This window comes from Poecilia latipinna, unplaced genomic scaffold (assembly GCF_001443285.1).
Source record: "Poecilia latipinna isolate Pla-1442-1.1 unplaced genomic scaffold, P_latipinna-1.0 Scaffold183, whole genome shotgun sequence".
In the NCBI taxonomy this organism is placed as follows: domain Eukaryota; kingdom Metazoa; phylum Chordata; class Actinopteri; order Cyprinodontiformes; family Poeciliidae; genus Poecilia; species Poecilia latipinna.
Window position 1 is genome coordinate 581,536 of NW_015112799.1, and position 18,084 is coordinate 599,619.

The 18,084-nt window shown below is 37.5% G+C and overlaps 1 protein-coding gene across 3 annotated transcripts in view; it reads right to left on the reverse strand.

Moving 5' to 3' along the window:
* Positions 1-1,949: 1,949 nt before the first annotated feature.
* Positions 1,950-18,084, reverse strand: part of mcama (melanoma cell adhesion molecule a) — an 83,487-nt gene continuing 67,352 nt past the window's right edge. Inside the window, exons 5-16 of one of the 3 annotated variants that reach the window (XM_015030489.1) lie at positions 17,880-17,967; positions 16,578-16,757; positions 12,252-12,379; positions 11,230-11,374; positions 10,711-10,826; positions 10,162-10,303; positions 9,821-9,951; positions 9,396-9,537; positions 7,419-7,454; positions 4,202-4,331; positions 3,415-3,544; positions 1,950-2,623 (exon numbers count right to left, since the gene is read on the reverse strand). In XM_015030489.1, coding sequence (XP_014885975.1) covers positions 2,621-2,623; positions 3,415-3,544; positions 4,202-4,331; positions 7,419-7,454; positions 9,396-9,537; positions 9,821-9,951; positions 10,162-10,303; positions 10,711-10,826; positions 11,230-11,374; positions 12,252-12,379; positions 16,578-16,757; positions 17,880-17,967 — 1,371 coding nt within the window. In that variant the 3' untranslated portion in view covers positions 1,950-2,620. The remainder of the gene's footprint in view (positions 2,624-3,414; positions 3,545-4,201; positions 4,332-7,418; positions 7,455-9,395; positions 9,538-9,820; positions 9,952-10,161; positions 10,304-10,710; positions 10,827-11,229; positions 11,375-12,251; positions 12,380-16,577; positions 16,758-17,879; positions 17,968-18,084) is intronic. The other 2 variants (XM_015030490.1, XM_015030491.1) reach the window with 2 other exon arrangements.

Sequence of the window (18,084 nt, forward strand, 5' to 3'; positions counted from 1 at the left end):
GTGATTTTTTTAACTGGGTTATTTGTTCTTGCCTATAACAGTGCTGGCTGTCTACTCTGAAATTAGTGGAATTAAACTGTTTCATACTTAAAAGGCAAAAACAAGATCTAAAAAACAACTTGTATAAATTCAATGCCATTATTCCACGACGAGTAAAACCTACAGAAAACCTACTTCATACTTCCATAAAGAACTACATAGTACAAAAATGATCTAAAAACATCTTCTGCTGTGGACTAATATTTGTCCTGCTGATATTCTCTCTGGACCTAAAGAGGAACGATGCAGCATCAGTTGTTACAGCTAGACACTAATGATCAGGCCTGAAATCTGGGTGTAGTGACTGACTCAGATCTGAACCTTCAGAGTCGCATAAAGACAGTTACAAAGTCGGCCTTCTGTCACCTGAATCAGAACCAAACAGAGAACCAACATGCAGTTTATTAAACAGCAGCTGAATGTTTCCTTTCCCCTCACAAGTCCATCAGCTACTGGGAGGTCACATATCTGAGCAGAAAATGTAAAACAAAACCCGATCTGAACCGTTTTATGCCTTTAAACCTCTTGAGCTGCTTCATCTCGGTCGTTATTGAGCCGTCGTCACCTGGAGGCCTGCAGGCTCTGCACCGAGCGGCTGAACTCAACGTTTGTTTTGCAGCTTTAAATTCTTTGCAGATGTGTTTTCTGTCCAGGAAGGAAATCTGAGCTACCGTTCGGAGCGCTTCCCAGTTTGCGCTGACAGCGGTTTGGAAGCGCTCACTTCTACACACACACACACACACACACACACACACACTACACACTCGAAAGCTCTGCAGAAATGAGTCAAGGCCTTTTCTTTAGGTGGAACTTTTATTTGGCATCTTGTAAAAAAACAAAAAACAAGCATCAAGAGAATCACATGTTGAGCATTAAATTTATACACATGTAGAAAAGATAATCAGTTTCAAACTCTGTTTTCTCACCACTGAACAAATAAAGATTCACGGATCCAACCAGAAATCTGTTCAAACACCGACGGTATCGCTTCTCGTCATTCAGTGGGACATAAAAAATGAAAAACTGAAAATACTTCACTACGAATTTAAATGTTGCAAGTTATCAGGGCAGTGTAGCACTCTCGGTAACAAAAGAAAACTTTCAAAATAAAATACACAGTGAGAAATATTCACAACGCCAGCCTTTAAAAGGACCCCAGCAGTATTTTTTGCATGTTTTCTTTGCCTGTTTTAGATTAAACCTCAGTTCGTGGCTCCATCCACTATAATTACATCCGACTCGCAGAGCGGCACGACCGCTTTCCTGAAATATGAAACCGTGAGCTAAGAAATAAAAAAAAAGAAACCAAATAATGTTAGTGAATAACGAACACAAGAAGGTTTTTTTACTTGTTTTCTAAACTGGACATCTTAAATCTTTCCTTGCTTGTTTTATGAAATGTATCAAATAAAAAAGTTTGGGGAAAAAAATTTTTAAATCCAAAATCTAAATCTGTATATAATAATTAAAAAAAACATCTTGTGGTCGGGTCAGATTTTTGACTTTAGTGTAAACTGGGATTGCATTTAAATTTGTCAAAATTAGATACATTTTTCTAAATTTAAATTAAGCTAATTAAATGAATTATGATAGAAACATTTAAGACGAAAAATTTAACCATTTAAGGTGGATTTTATAAAAGAAAAAAAAAATCATTCTTTTGTTTCCAAACACTTCAGATAAAGAAAACCATGAACCTTCTTGTGTTTATCACAGTGATCTCTCTGTATAAAAGCATCGTCAGTCCAAACTGTTGCGGTATGAAACATGCAAAAACACATGGGACCTTCAGGCTCTGACCAATCACTGGCAACACAGAGAAAAACAGTTTCAAAATAAAATAAATTCAGTGTTTGATGTAAAAAATAAAAAAACAGGCACAGCAGATGTGTAACTTTGACCTGTTTGAGCTTCAGGAGGTCTAGCAGGTCTCTAACCTAAGCATATTTACAAACAGTACAAGAACGTGACAGCAGTTTGGTAAAGATGGCCACCAGTGAAGTAATCACTGGCGGTCCTGCAGAGCAGAAAATAAAATAAGCTGTTTTGGTCGAATGTAGGACGAGTTTTTACAACGTTTGGTCTCCATCAAGTCCTGCTTCAAATCTCACCTGGATGCTAAAGTAAAAACTATAGAAAACATGCACACGAGCCAGACGCTGCTGTGAAATGGAAATCTGAGCCAAAATATCTTAAATAACAAAATATATATAATATTTACACTTTCATAAAAAAAGAAGGATGATTCACCATCGTACAAACACTAAACAACAGCAAAGAGCTGAAAACTAATGAGAGAACTGAATGCTGAAGCAAAGACTCATTCAGAAGGTACACATCTGTACAAACACACCTGGGAAATGTGTGTTCTGTGTGTGTGTGTGTATGTGTGTGGGTGTGTGTGCGTGTGTGTGTGGGAAAACCTGCTGAATACTGCTTAGAACAAAAAATGAAGGGAGGAACAGGGAGGGAGCGTCCAGACAAGGAGGAGGTCAGTGGGAACGTCCAAGGTCACCTCCGTGCCAATAACCTCCGTCTGGATACTGCGACCTGCTGCGGCTCCTCACGACCTTCAGGAGTTTTACTGCACAGACAGAAGAGAAGGTGAGATTTACTCAAATCCTTCAGGAGAGGTCAACTCCACAAGACTCAGACCAGATCCTAAATATTTAAAAGAGCAGCTTTCACTCAGAAGCACGTTTTGACGACGGATTATTGAGCAAAGAAAGAAAGAAAGTGGCAACAGAGGAGTACATTTCCATTAAAAAACAGAAAAATATTTTTATTGAACTGTTTGATGTACAATAAAATACTTCCGACATTCTTGCAGGTTGAAAAGTGGTAAACTAGCAAGAACAGAATGAGTTTTTCATGATTAAAAGCAAAAATTTACGATATTAAAAGTCCTATTTTCTTGTATTAACTTATAATATGCTATTTTCCATCATGATGATGTTGATTGTTGCTATGGTTTCTCGGTTCTGTTTTTTCTCTCTTTCTGTAGGTGTAAAAGCAGACTGTTGACTTGTATTCTCTATCCTTTTTTCACTCCTCTACTCTGATCTCCTTCCCCTTGAAACCTTTTCCTCCTCCTTCCTCGGTTTCTTTTCTGTCTTTTACATTTGAAATAAACCAAACGCAATTTCTAATAAAGTTTTATATCTAGAAAATAATGTGGCGACACTTCCAATATTCTCTAATGTTGAAAAGTCGTCCATTTACAAGAAAAAAAAAGTCATATGTTTACATTACTAAACTTTGATTTTTCTCGTGTAATTTTCAGTGATGTAGTTTTTAGTGCTACAGATGCATGTGTTTGTTGCTATGGTTTCTCGGTTTTACTTTTCCTCTCTTTCTGCAGGTGTATTCACTCACCACAACAGTTACCTGGTCATTGGGACCTTTCTTCTCTCCGTTCACGGCTTTTAGCAGCACAGCATCCTCGTTCTTTGGGTTGTTCTTCATCTCCACAACGATGTCGTCTTTGGTGGGCTTCTCTTTGGTGCTGCCCGGATGAACACAGACATTATGAACTGGTGCTATAGACACGTTGAAACATGACATCACACGCACAAAATCCCAAAAAACTGCTCACCAACAACAACAATCATTGGGTTTAGCGGCCAAGTTGTTAACATAATGGGCTAAATCTTAAATGTATGTGTGATATGTAAAAGGAAAAGGGGAAACAGTGCTTTGCTAATATTTGTCAAAACTATGACAACTAAAAAACAATGTCAGGAAAAACTTTTCATAAAAAAAGCGAAGGAAAGGGAAATAGGTCAGCTATGCTAGCTTGACTATGACAAGCATCTCCATGTAGATGTGCTGTGGAATTTTGAGTGATTTGGTTGGTAAACACCAAATCTGAAAGGTCGAACTGAGTTAACGCTTTTTTTCTCTGCTTTAAGACTGAGTAGTTTAAAGCTCTTACCTTTATCTTTGTAAAGGTAAGAGCTAAATAAGTGTGTAAATACAACTGGGATCTATTTTGTGCGTCTGCATGCAAATTGGGAATGGTTACTCAACTTTAGTTCACACACAAGCTGGGAAATTTCTGGCTTTTGCCAACAAATGCAATTTTGAGGGTTCTATGCAGAAAAATAAAGATATGATTGAAATTTTGTGCAGCAGAAGGAGTAGAGGGCGAGGCGGTACTCACATCTCCTGCTTTCCTGAACGTCCGCAGGGGATCTTTCCCTTCTTATGCAGGAAGTAGACGACGCTTCCCAGGAAGGCGAGAAGCAGCAAACACAGTATGATCACCACTATGATCACTCCGCTGCCTTCAACTGCACACAGAAGCAGACATCTGCTGTCAAGGTTTATGTTCAGATTTTATTTATTTGCCTAAATAATCACAAACGGGTCAATTTTTTTTTAACAACAAAAACAGGCTGTAAATGTGCCACTCAAACTTTCAGAAAAATAATTTTTTCTAATGCGTCTTACGTGATAGTTTGTTTTTTGTTCATTTGGTTTCTGGTGTGAAGGTTCACACTGGTGCACAAGGTTTCAAAAAGCTATAAGTCCGACAGATGACAGAACGTGAAGGACACTTTGGAGCTAAGAGTGCCACCCCCACATGTTGCTGACAGCCTCTAAGCTCAACGTTGAAAAACTGCCACAAAGAGCGGAAAGTTAGTACCTTAGATCTCCATAGCAACCATTAGACATGATCTACAGTGTTGTAAAAAAAAAGAGTTATGTTCTCTTACAGATGAAATGTTTCAACTTTTAATTTTAAATGATGATTTTACGTTTTGAATAAACAAAAGTTATGTGAAAAAGGTCATTATTAATCGATTGACCACAAGTAAGTTGGTTCTGCAGGTGTGTTGCTACAAAGTTTCCGCTCATAGATCAGGCAGGGACTCACATCATGCAGTTAATGCAGAAAACATGCAGAAAAATACAGAAACACTTCAGAGAAGAGCAAGGATCACCAGAGAGGATGAAGCAGATGGAGCAAGCAGACAAACATGGAAGAGAAGAAGAAGAACGGCGTTGAAACATGTCGAACTGAAAGTACTCCGAATTTTGTTTTAAAAAGCCTTATTTTTCATACTTGCCTGTTCAAAAATAAACTAAGCACACAATATTTTAACAAAGCAAGCAGATTTGTGCATCTCCATCACCGCCTGAGCTGATAAACCGAATTTATGCAATGGTTTAGTTGTGGTCCAGGGTCGCACCAAATCATTCAGAGGGCCGCGAATGGCCCCCGGGCCACGCCTTGGACACCCCTCATGTGTAACCCTGTAAAGCCCAGTGTTGCAATATTACAAAATCTCTATTTAAAATAAAACAAATATGCAAGTGTTGACTTCTCTTCTGTGTTTTCAGCCAAACCTAAAGACTGGACAATATTGTTCTGTCTTGGAAGGAAATTTGATTGGAAATTTGCAAATAAAATTCCCCCAAAAGGGTCAAAAAATAACCAAACTTGAACCAAATTTTTTCAAAAAGTAAAATATTTTCACGTTTTTGGTTTATTATGTTTAAAGCATGTGCACGTCTGTAATTTTATGAGTTGCAACAATATTTAAATTTCCTTTCTGGATCAATAAAGTGCTTTTGAATTTGAAAAGAATGCTGCATAACTTTATGTTATAATTTTACAACAAAGTATTATGGCCAGGCTAAGAAAAAAAAGACTTTGCAAATAAAGTCAAAATATTATGAGAGTACAGTCATTATCAGAATAAAGTCATAATCCGCCAAAAAAGCTGTAATAATAAAGTTGTCTGCCAATAAAGTCAAATTAATAGTAGAAGAAAAATCATATTAAGAGAATGAAGAAGTAATTTTATGATAAATTCAACCATAAATAATTAAATAATAAATTAAAATACGGAATGTTGAACATCAGTTTATGAATAAATACTTGATCTTTAAACACATCAGACAATTAACAGTATCAGAACTTTAAAACCATCATCAAAATGCCTATTTAGAAGAAAGAATCATAAACTAATATCAGATCTTCAATGAAAAGCTTTGATCTCATTAAAACAACTTTTTTCTATTATTTTTACAACTTTCTTCTGGTGATATTGAGTCTTTATTCTGCTGTTATGTCATCTTCATATTCTGACTTTATTCTCATATTTAAAAAAAAGATTCTTAGCCTGGCCTTAATACTCCGTCATAGATTTTCACAAAACCTTACAAACCCAAAATAAATTTGAAAACATATTTTTATCTCCAAGCTGCTCCTACAAAACAATCTAATGGGTTGAACTTTTTTTTTTTTCATGTGTTTCTATGTCCAGGTTTTCCAGGGTCAATATAAACATGATTTTTGTCACCCATCTAAACCAGAAGAAGCTTCAGTCTTTGATATTCTGCAAATAAACCAAACTACATTCCTACAAGTTAAATATAAACCAATTGATGCAGCTGCAATTTAGCAACACTGCTCCAGACTTTATAAGAAAGTTTTATGATGAGAGAAACTATTTTGAAAGCAACACAAGAAAAAAATCAGTATTGCAGCAAATAGCTCCACTTGAATCACTCTGTGAAGACTCCATGAACTGTTGTAGTAAAACCTAACAAAAAAAAAAAAACCTCTAATATATTTCTGCCAGAATCTGTGCCTCACTTCACTTATCAATCATAAATGGACTCCATCAGTTTTGAACTAAGTGAACAGTTGCCTTCCAATGTAGTAGGATTAGTCTTTAAATATACTGACTCAATAAAAAGTGAGAGAAACATTTAACCTTTTTATTGCACCAAGTGTTGATGATGTAATTTATTCTGACTGCATTAGTTTAGAATGGCCGTAAACAAAAAGAAAAGCAGTAAAAAGTTGTTTGGGAACATTCTGGACCAGATTTTTCCCTCTGTTGTTTTTATTTCAGACTCCGTGTTTTTCCCCAGAGTCCTGCAAAGATTTAACGATACGAACTAACAACCCAGATTAAGTCAGAAAACTGCCTGATAATTGCAACCCCCTCAAAGGTGAAGTGTAAATTAACCCGGTATGTTAAAGCTACCATAAAACACGATTAATGTCTGGCTGTCTTTTTTCCACATTGCTGATTTTTGTTTACTTAAAAAGTTCTGGGATAAACAAATAATATTTTACAGCTGCAGCGTGTTTGATCCGAGTATCTGGGATTTGCTGGCGTTAAGATTTTTTTTTAACTCTAAAAATCAAACAGAATATTTAAAAACAGCCAAGGGCTAACTCAAAGATCTGCCAGCAAGCTAAAGACAGTCTTAGGGTGGAATGCCTGTAAATAATGCATGGCCTACTGCAGGCCTGCATTGTCACATATGGATGTTGGTGAAAAGCGTGAACATTGGGAGGAAAGCGTTTGAGCTGGAAAGCTGCAACATTAGAGACTGCAGGGCGGTAATCGTCTTACCGGGAGAGAAGGGAGCAGTGCGGGTGACCCTGGGAACTGTGGACGAGTAAAACAACACTCAGAGTGGGAAGAAGTTCACGTCCACCAACATTAATCCAACACATAAACACACACATCCCTTAAGATTAGTGCAAACCTGCTTTTACTGTGTTAAACATTTGGTTAAAGAGCAAACTGTGATCATTTATCAGCTGGTTGTTGTTAAAGATGCAACAAGAATTCGGCTGGTGACCAGAATTGGTCGGTTTTTGCCTTGGCCTGCTCAGAAACTGAAAATTCGCATCAGTTTCTGATCAGTGAACACACCATAAGTAAGTGTAAAAAGAGTTGTTTTTGCAATGCTTTATTTTAAAGTTAGAGGAGCATGAATGAAGCATGTCCAAACCAAACTTGACAGTGATGCCCATGATACATTGCAGCGTGACGTCAAGGTCCCACCCCAGCTCCCTGCTGGTGGGCTAAAAACTGCTCGCCGCTGATAGCATTGTTTTTACAATGTTTTTAGCTGTTAAGTTGTCAATATAAATCTAAATGTGCACATGACATATAAAAAAAAAATGGACACAGTTATTTGCTACTACTGTCAACACTACAGCAAGATATCAAGATATCACATTTCAGAGGCTTCTAAAAGTTGAAATTAAATAAAGAATAGCGAGGGAGAGGGAAGTAGGTCAGCTTTCCTAGCTGGACTTTGACAACCTTAACATGTAGATGTGGAATAAATCATGAGATGTGAATTCAGACAAAGTCAAAGATTTGATCAAATCAACAAACACATTAGAAAGGAGAAGGTATGGGTGTTTTCTAAGTTAGCTATTTCCAACGTTTTGTATATATTGATATGAGCCCTAAAAAGCCTAAATTAGCTTGACTTCAACAAGTAGAAACCACGACAAAGCTGGCATATACAACTTGGGAAAACAATCATAGTCCCTTCCCTCGATACTCCCGTCTCTCACTAGCTGACTCGAGGTGAGAGGGATTTGAAAGAGCCCAGTGTTTTTTCAATCTAATTATCAAAAACGTTTGGACACAGATAGACTCTCCAATTCTAAAGAAAGTAAAAAAAATTGAAAAAATGCCTTAAATTTGTAAGCCATTTTGACCCAAATTTTTGGGTGTAATAAAAAACACAAAGACCACATACAGTCATTTGAATTTTTATATGTGTTCGTCTTGGGAATCTTTTCTTCAAATTGCTGGAGGGGCAAAATGAGCCAAGAGTCGACAGCAGCAAATACCTGGCAGGTTGAATGAACTACAGCAAAAGAGCTCTGCTTTATTCTTCAGAGTTTCCAACATCTAATCTGGATCATGCTGGATTAAGAAAACCTGACATAATTTTTAACCAAAAGGGTTGGGTTAAAGAACCGTGTGTCGATTCATGCAGGTCATGAGACATTACTCCACAATGCCAGATAAATTATCTTAATGAAGGGGAGTGTACATCAATGGTTGTGTCTTGTCAGTTCAAACTTTTTCAGCTTTGGCAAATAAAAAACACAGATCCCAGTATTTCCAAAACGGAGCAGGAATCCTATTTTAATTTTCCACAGGTGTTTTTCAGGTGTTTCTCTTCATTTTAATCAATATCAGCCCATATTAACACAATAACAGAAGCAAACAACCTCAAACCTGTTTCAAATGTCTAATTCAAAAATATGAATCAAACAAATGTTATAGTATTGCATAATTTCTCTTTTAAGCTAAAATGAATGAGTCAGACTTAAAAACTTTATTAAAAACTCTTTAGTGAATTTATCCTGTGAGAAATATTATTTAATGTCTAGAATTTCTTTAGCAAATCAAACAATCAATTTAACAATTTATGGTTGAACAACAACTCAGTTTTAATGGGCTAAATTAGGAGGAAGAAAAACAGCTGTGACACATTCGTCAAACAATTTCCCAATTTGAAATCAGATAATTTAACTTGCATGTTGTTCAACATACATATAAGAAAGAGACGCTTACTGGCTTTGATGCTGAAGACCTTGACCTCAGTGCCCTGGTTGTTGGACGCGTTACAAACGGCGCTGACGTCTGAGTTGATCTTGACCGACACCATGCTGTGAGTAATGTGGTCGTTTGCTTTGCTCATCACTTCTTGCCAGTTCTACAGAGAAAGAGACATTTTTATTTATGCAAAAGTTATCGACATCTCTCTTTCAAAATGGACAAACTGAATCTCCTTTAGGTGTAACTAAAGGTTTCATGAAAACAAATCCAGCAAGTCTCTTTTTTAAAACTTCCAAAGCAAATGTTTGTACATTTGTCTTTATTTAGTGCTGCATTTACCAACTATTAGCCAAGGATAGTTTTATCAGAAGCGTTGTCGAGTTTCTATACAATGCAATAGTTGGATGCACAGTTGGATGTACGGTTGGATGAACGGTTACCTGGCTGCCTGTGATGCTCCAGGTGATACTGGGCAGTGGATGCCCGCGGGCCTCACAGCTCAGGTTCAGCGTGCGGCCGGCCACTTCCTCCAGCTGGACCTCGTCCTCCACGCCAGCCAACTGAGGCCCGCCTGGAGGAACAGCCACCAGAAACATTCACCAAGATGGTCACCAGGTCCTGTTCTAGTAAACATTCACCAACGTGCTGTAATATACCCATAAAAACACTTCACCCTATTTCATTTACGTCTTCATAACCCTAGACTTCCTGTAGAAACTATCAGAACTCAAAGCTCTGACCTTAAAGGGTAACAGGAAGTTAACAGCAGTGGCTCACTGACCTTGGACAATGATGTTAACCGAGCCGTTGGTGTGCAGGGAGGGTAGGGAGGGAACTGTCACCTCGCAAACGTACCGTCCGCTCGTCTCGTAGGTGGCGTCGTTCAGGTGGAGCGTGTTGCCGTGACCCACCTGCTTCCCTTCCTAAACAAACCCAAAGCAAACATCCAGACACGACCCCAAGGTCAGCGACGCCACCACAACATCAGAACATCATCACAATGGTCAATTCACTAACAACACTAACGTATTATACAACAATCAGGGGGAAGACTGCTGATTGGACAGCTGTCCAGTGAACTAAAGAATGTTTTTGTATCCAAACATGTTAATGGAAAGTTTAGTGGAAGGAAAAAGTGCATAAGCAACAGGAAATAACTGCAGTGTTGAGAGTTTTATAAAAGCCCATTCAAGAGTTTATGAGAAATTTAGTCCAGCTAAAGTACTTGGCCACTCAGAAATCCCTGTATCCTAGCATATTGACGGAAAGCTTAGTGGAAGGAAAAAGTGCACAAGCAACAGGGAATAACTTCAAACTGAAATGAAGTTACCTTGTACCACATGGTTACAGTTTTCAGAGAGGACAGGGCGTTGCACGATGCCACCAGATTTTCACCTTTGTCCATATACTCCAACTCTTTCGGAACCACAACAGCCGGGTCCAAATCTGAAACGGGATGAAGCACGACATGACACACACACACGTGCACACACATGAACACACACACATGAACACAAACTCAGAAATTACCACATTGTTTTGTTTTTGTTTTTTTCAAAAAAATTTCTGAGCTCAATCTCCTAGAAAATTTTTGACTTTTCAAACTTGAAAATGTCCTTATTTATTCTAGAAAATGTCTAATTTTCCAGATTTAGCTATTTGGAAGAATGCTGGATATCACATTTCTACACAAAGATGTTCTAAGCCTCACAGAACAAAACCTAAAATATCCTATCATCAGCCCTGAATCAGAATTTGAACTATAATGTCTCTAAATACTAAAGTACAGAATAATTCTGCAGAAATACAGTTCCCGGTGTGTAGGCACATGAAATGTTTTCCTACGTACAATGCACCGTGAGCGTGACCTCTTCTTTGATCTCCGTTTGTCCAGCAGAGTCCAGCACCCGGCACTGGTAGATGCCGCTGTCTTTCCGGGACACAGACGGCAGAATCAGGACATCACCTCTGCTCTCCAGCAGCGTATCGGGCTCCTGAAAAGGAAACTCCATTTAGTTTCCAAGGGAGAGGGGAATGGGGCCTCAGCTGAGAGGCACATACAAACATGATTGATGAGACTCACCTCCTGTAATACTCAGAATTTTAGTAATAACTTAATGTTTTTATATTTAACACAGAAAGAAAACCCCACCAATTAGCAGGATATCAAAAAATTGGGTTAAACTCTTACAGTTTCTCTCCACGGAAATCTTTAGTAAAAGGCGAAAGATTTATACGATTTGAAGAGAAACAATAGCCCATGACCTGCTGATGGTGTAGGTGCCCCATTTCTCCTGTCATCATACCCACTTCACTGACGGCGTTATTTGACTAAGCAACATAAAAATTCAAAAACTTAAGTATCTCACTCTGGTTGTTTCTGATTAGCACTGGCAGCACTGGGAGATTGATTTTTTTTCACATATTATCTGTCTCATACCACACTGCCACAACATGGTGACAGTTTTTAACAAATATATATAAAAAACATTTTAGCATACTGCAGCTTTAAGCCTGAATATATTTCTAAAATGTGTTGTTTCCACCACATGTTCCCTTTCTTCAAATTACTCTGTCTGACATAGTCTGCCAACCGGCTGATTGGGAAATGCTCAGCCTGCAGTCAGCTGAGCCTTTGTGTTCTCCAGAGACACAATGAATGTGTCTCTGGTGTGTCTGACGTGGGAACGAGCCCTGCTCGCCAACATGGCCTCCGGTCTCAGACCCGGTTTGGGTCTGTCCACACAGACCCTCCACGCTCGTGTCTGCCGCTGTGGGCGCTACATTTCAAAAACACTCCCTACGTGTCTCTTGTGTGTCACTCACACACTCTCGGGGGACGCAGGGTGAGAAAAGACGCTCCATTCTTACTTGTTCCTTGCTGAAAATGAAGATCGGCGGGGGGTTGCCGTCACCCTGGCAACGCAGCTCTACGGTATCCCCCTCTTTGACCAAGCCCTGCGGCGAATCCTTCCACAGCTCCATCATAGTGGTGGGGTCTGCACACACACGCACACACACACACACACACACACACACACACACACACACACAAAGAAATAAAATAAATTAGGCAGGCTTATTCAGCATGCTGGTAAAGTCACTTCACAAGATCATTTCCATAATGCTGACAGATCCAGTCTGGCTTTTTACAAAACTGTTCCAACAATAACCAGAGGAAGTTTTATTTGATACAGCTGAACCTGCAGATTGGGTTTACTGGCAAAATATGCAAATGATCTGATGTTCATAAAAAACAAAAACCCAACTGGAAAAACACAGTCAACATTACAAATGACTTCTCCAAAGTAAAACTCAAAAAGCCACTTTTAAAGAGTAACTAAATCCCCAAATCAACTTTTGTTGCTGATAATCAATAGAAAATCATAAAGAATATGTTTTCACATATTTGGCAAAACTGTCACTATGTTGTGACAGATTAAGAGACAGATAGGTCTGTCACAATAAGTAATAAATCAATTAATCTCATGATAAATTGACAGTAGCTGAATAAATTCCATTTGCATTTTCTCTTTCTACCAAAAACTGGAAGGCAAAAGTCTTCAGTCTGGCGTTTTGGTCTCAACTTGCCCCTTTTTTTGTAGGAAAATTTTGTTTGTTTTGTTTACAGAGACTTCATAATTCATTCTATTTGTTGTTTCTGCTTTGTTTATTTATTTTGGATATTTAAAATGTCTTCCAGGCCCAGTGTTAAATGTTCACTAAAACTTAAAGCTTATTGATCTGAGAATGTGTTTTTGCATATAACGGCATTACCATTATATTAGTTGAAAACTGTCTAAAAACAACAATATTATCATTTATTGCAATAACTAATTGGGACAATTTATCGTCGTCCAGCAAACTTTGTTATCTTGCATTACCTAAATATAAAGATAATAAAGACAATAGTAAAATATTTGAATTTTTGAGTCTTTATGTTGCTTAGTCAAATAGCGCCGTCAGTGAAGTGGGTATGATGACAGGAGAAATGGGGCACCTACAGCATCAGCAGGTCATGGGCTCTTGGTTCTCTTCAAATTGTATAAATCTTTTGCTTTTTACTAATTTTTTTTTTGTTCTGTGAGGTGTAATTTTTTTTCATAGAGGGTAACAGCAAGAGTTTAACTAAATTTTAAGACATCCTGCTGATGAGTGGGGTGCTCCTTCTATGTTCAACATTAAAGTATTTAATGATTTGAAAGCAATGTTCAGAATTACAGTATAGACTCTGACATAAAATGGTAGTGCAATTTGAGAACATGGTGATATACTAAAACAAGTATCTGAAAGCTCAAAGTGGCAGAAGTGAACAGACTAAAGTCTAATTTAACGATTTTACACAAAAAATGTCACAAACATGTTTTGTATAACCCATAGATTTATTCTAACCTGTTCTAGGAAGCGTAGTAGGTTACCTTTAACATGTAACTAGCATGAATCTCAAGATTTGTGAATCTCAACCTTACTATTAACTTAAGTTTTAAATAGTAAGCTGTTTTAGGCTCCACACACAGTGCATCACCCTTTAATATCTCACATTGTAAACTTCAACATTACTATTAACTTATTCAGTATTTTAATATTTAACAAAATGAGCACCCCACTAACAAGCAAGGTATCAAAAAATTGGGTTAAACTCTTGCAGTTTCTCTCCATGGAAATCTTTAGTAAAAGGTGAAAGATTTATACAATTTGAAGAGAAACAAGAACCCATGACCTGATGGTGCATTTGCCCCATTTCTCCTGTCATCATACCCACTTCAGTGACGGTGCTATTTGACTATAGCAATGCATTGTGGGAACCAAAAAGCTGGCCTCATCTATGTTTTTTAACCACTTTATTTGAAGATTTGAATTTAATATGAGTTTCCACATCTTTTCCCTGTGGGATCAGTAAAGTATTTTTGAATTTGAATGAATTATAAAAAATTATGTACGCTTTTATGCAATGAGGCAAAGCACTTTGCCACTATTTTTAGCAACTTCTCAGATATCACTAACGACTATTTTACAAAACAGTGACCATCGACAAATCTAGTGACTTTTTCTTATTTTGTTGTAGGCTTTTATGGCGACAACTCTGCTTTGTCCTGAACGAGAACTCAGCCCTATGGAGATAAATTTGGGCCATAAAGCTTGTTCAAAAGAAAAAAAAAAAGTTTTGAAAATGTAAAAAATGCTCATAACTAGTTTTAGGATTCAATGTTTGTTCTTTTCAGTCTCAAAACTGTTGGTCCTGGTTAAATATCATCAATACTCTGTGCATGTGATGTGGGAAAAAATATAGATACATTTTCACAGCATTTTCAGTCTGTGTTTAGCATTTCTCATGCACTCTAAAAAATATTTCTTCATTGTAAATATATATAAAAGCATGTCTATGAAACAAAAGTTGACTTGATTGATTCTTAAGGCATTTTCAAAATACCAGAGATTGTAGGAACTATAATACCCTGAATTTTAGTAATAACTTTATGTTTTCATATTTAACACAAAAAGAATACCCACTAACCAGCAGGGTATCAAAAAATTGGGTTAAACTCTTACAGTTTGTCTCCACAGAAATCTTTAGTAAAAGGCAAAAGACTTGTACAAATTGAAGAAAAACAAGAGTGCATAACCTGCTGATTGTAGGTGTCCCATTTCTCCTGTCACCATACCCACTTCACTGACGGTGCTATCCCCTCTGCTGTTCAGTGTGGTGCTCCTTCTGTTGTTCAATATTAAAATACTTTGTCAGCTAGAAGCAATCTACAGCATATGGTGGGACTTGGAACATTGTGTTATTTTATGATTTCAGTGCATTGTCTGTGTAAAGCCTTAACACCTCATTCTAAAACTACGCACTACAAAGCAGATTGAAATCTCTTTATTTAGGAATGATTTCATGCAAGTGGTGTGCAGCGGTAAAGCTCAGCCCACATATTGAGGCCCTCGTTGAGGCCTTAGTCCTCAACGAGGCCATCGAGTGTTGCTGCATGTCTGAACAACAAAATCTTTGTGCTGAACAAAACTGAGTGCTATGGACCTAAATTGGGGTCATAAAATTTGTTCATAAGAATAACATTTGAAACTAAAACAACAACAAAAAAATTTAAAACTTTACATTTATTTTAAAATTGGAAAAAGTTTGAAACTGAAAGTGAAAAAAAAAAACTGCCACTGGAAAAAACTTTTGAAATGGGAAAAATAAAAATAAAAAAGGCTTTAAACTGGTTAAAAAAATAGAGGCGTGGCCAGCTTTTCTGTGTCCATAAAGCATTGTTCAGTCGAATAGCACCGTCAGTGATGTGGGTATGGTGACAGGAGAAATGGGACACCTACCCATTAACAGGTCATGCACTCTTGTTTCTTTTCAATTCATATAAATCTTTTGCCTTTTACTAAAGTTTTCCATGGAGAGGAACAACAAGAGTATAACCCAATTTTTTGATACCCTGTTGTTCAGTAGGGTGTTCATTTCATGGTCAATGTTAAAACTCAAGCAAGTTAATTTTCTTTCCTCTGATCTCTTCTACTGTTTTTGGGTGGAGTTGTTGCTAGTTTGTCAGGACTGTTTATCTTACACCCAAATGGCATACTTATTTTAATTTAGATGTTTTTTCTGTCCTTGAATTTTAACTAAAATTCATTTTTAAGATTGATGGAGAAGCTTTGTTAAATATTCAGATTTTAACAAACTGTGAGCAAACAGACAAATCAGAAAGGGATGAAGAGATTTTAAATCTGAACGTCTAACCTCTGTGCACCAGTTTTTCTCCATTTTCCAGGCGTTTTCCCCAGCACTGCAGATTTACTGGTTTTAGCATTTCCAACGTGGGCGTTTTTATGAATATTCCACTCACAATGTGCAAGTTAAATTACATTAGCATCTTTTACAGCCGAATGCAAAACAATAAACTCCCTAGGAGAAGCAAGCGAACTGCAAGCCAAATAAAAAAAAAAGTATGGTTTGATGTGAAAATACTGAAATTAGCAACAGAACTGGAAACAATACAGAACAGCAAGGAAACTGTTTATCTAACTGCAAAGGCTGGAAGCATTGAGCTGAACTAATTAAAGTGTTGTCAGGCAATTATGGTGACAAAACTTGGAGACAATTACAGTCAAGAATCGAGGTGAGACAGTCAGCATTAGACTTTAATTAGTGACTTACTGCTCTACTGCAGGTCAGTATAACCGTATGAAACTCACAGTGAACAGTGACATTGATGCTTTGGGACATCCTCGTCCTGATGGCTCCCGGGACAGAGAAGCTGACCTCACAGGAGAAATGGGAGTCCTTGTCCTCCTTCAGTATCCTGTACTCCAGGGTGCTCTGCACAGAGTAGAAGCCTCTGGGCTCCCGGGTCACCAGGATGATCACATTTACCTCTGGAACAGTGAAAACACAGCAAGAAACAATGTCAAAATGAAGTGTTTGAATCAGCTCATGTGAACTTCTGTGGCTGAAAATGTTAGAAAACCTGATTATTCAAGTAGTCAGCATCCTCTGGGTGTAGATGCTATTATGCTTCCTTGAACATGTTAATTACATATTTTCACACAATCAATTTGAGATAATGAGATTTTATCTGGTAAGTTCTGTCAATTTTGAGATGCTTTCAGAATGAGTTGTTTTAGGGCGTCTTGTCACTTTAAATCCAAATAAGCTGCAGCTGGCCACAACTTCCAACTCAACATTGCAACATTGCTGCAAACAGATACACAATTAGACAACCATACATATTTAAAAAGTAGAAGTGGTGCTTCCAGCACAACCAACAACAATGCAGCCAGTATCTTCTGGATGGTAAATCAACAACTGAGCACTTGTCTTTTCCAGCAGCCATTGTGCAGCACATAGAGCAGTAAAACCAGCTGGGCTTGGTTGGGGTTGCTGGATAACAGGGCAGTGATCATTTGATTGTGACTTACCAATCTGGCGGTTTTTGAAGAAACTAATTTTCCACACACTAAAAAGCTTTGAGTTGTTACCAAAAAATGGGTGGGTTGTTTGAATACTCTTTATAGACCCTGTAAAGGTCATCAAACATTTCCACATTTTTTACCTTTATCAATACTTTTCTCACAATGACTATGACAATGAAAATAAGGAGAAGAACAACACAAGGTCCTGTAAGCTACAATAGCTTCATATCGAGCAAGACACATGTTTTAACCTGCTTCATGTTGTCAGACAGGTTCTATTTACAGGATTTCTTGATTCTACATGTACTAACCTATAGCAAGCAAAGTTAAACCAAGCTTTAGAAATATGTAAGTAATTACCAGGCAAGTACTTTTTCAGTACTTACCCATTAAGGACTGCACTGTTTCTAACAGGCTAATTGTGCTAGCAGTACTGATACATGGATAATTTTATGGGTATTTCTTATTTTAAAATTTTCAGCAAACCTGTTGCTAAGCCAGTGGTTAAACCTTTACACCAATCATGTACAATTCGATATAAATACTCTAAGACAAGGAGGAAAAGCCACAGCAGTAAAAACTTACGTCCTACTTGAGGCATCAGTGGCTCGTTATCCTTGTACCAGGTGATGTTGGGTTTAGGAAATCCATTTCGAACCTCACATGACGCCACCTGGAGGGGTTTGTATAGAGTTTCAATCAGGGGTGAAAGTAGTTTTAAATTCTTGTGGGTTCTATGACAAAAAAAATTAAAATAAATAAGAATAATATATATATATATATATATATA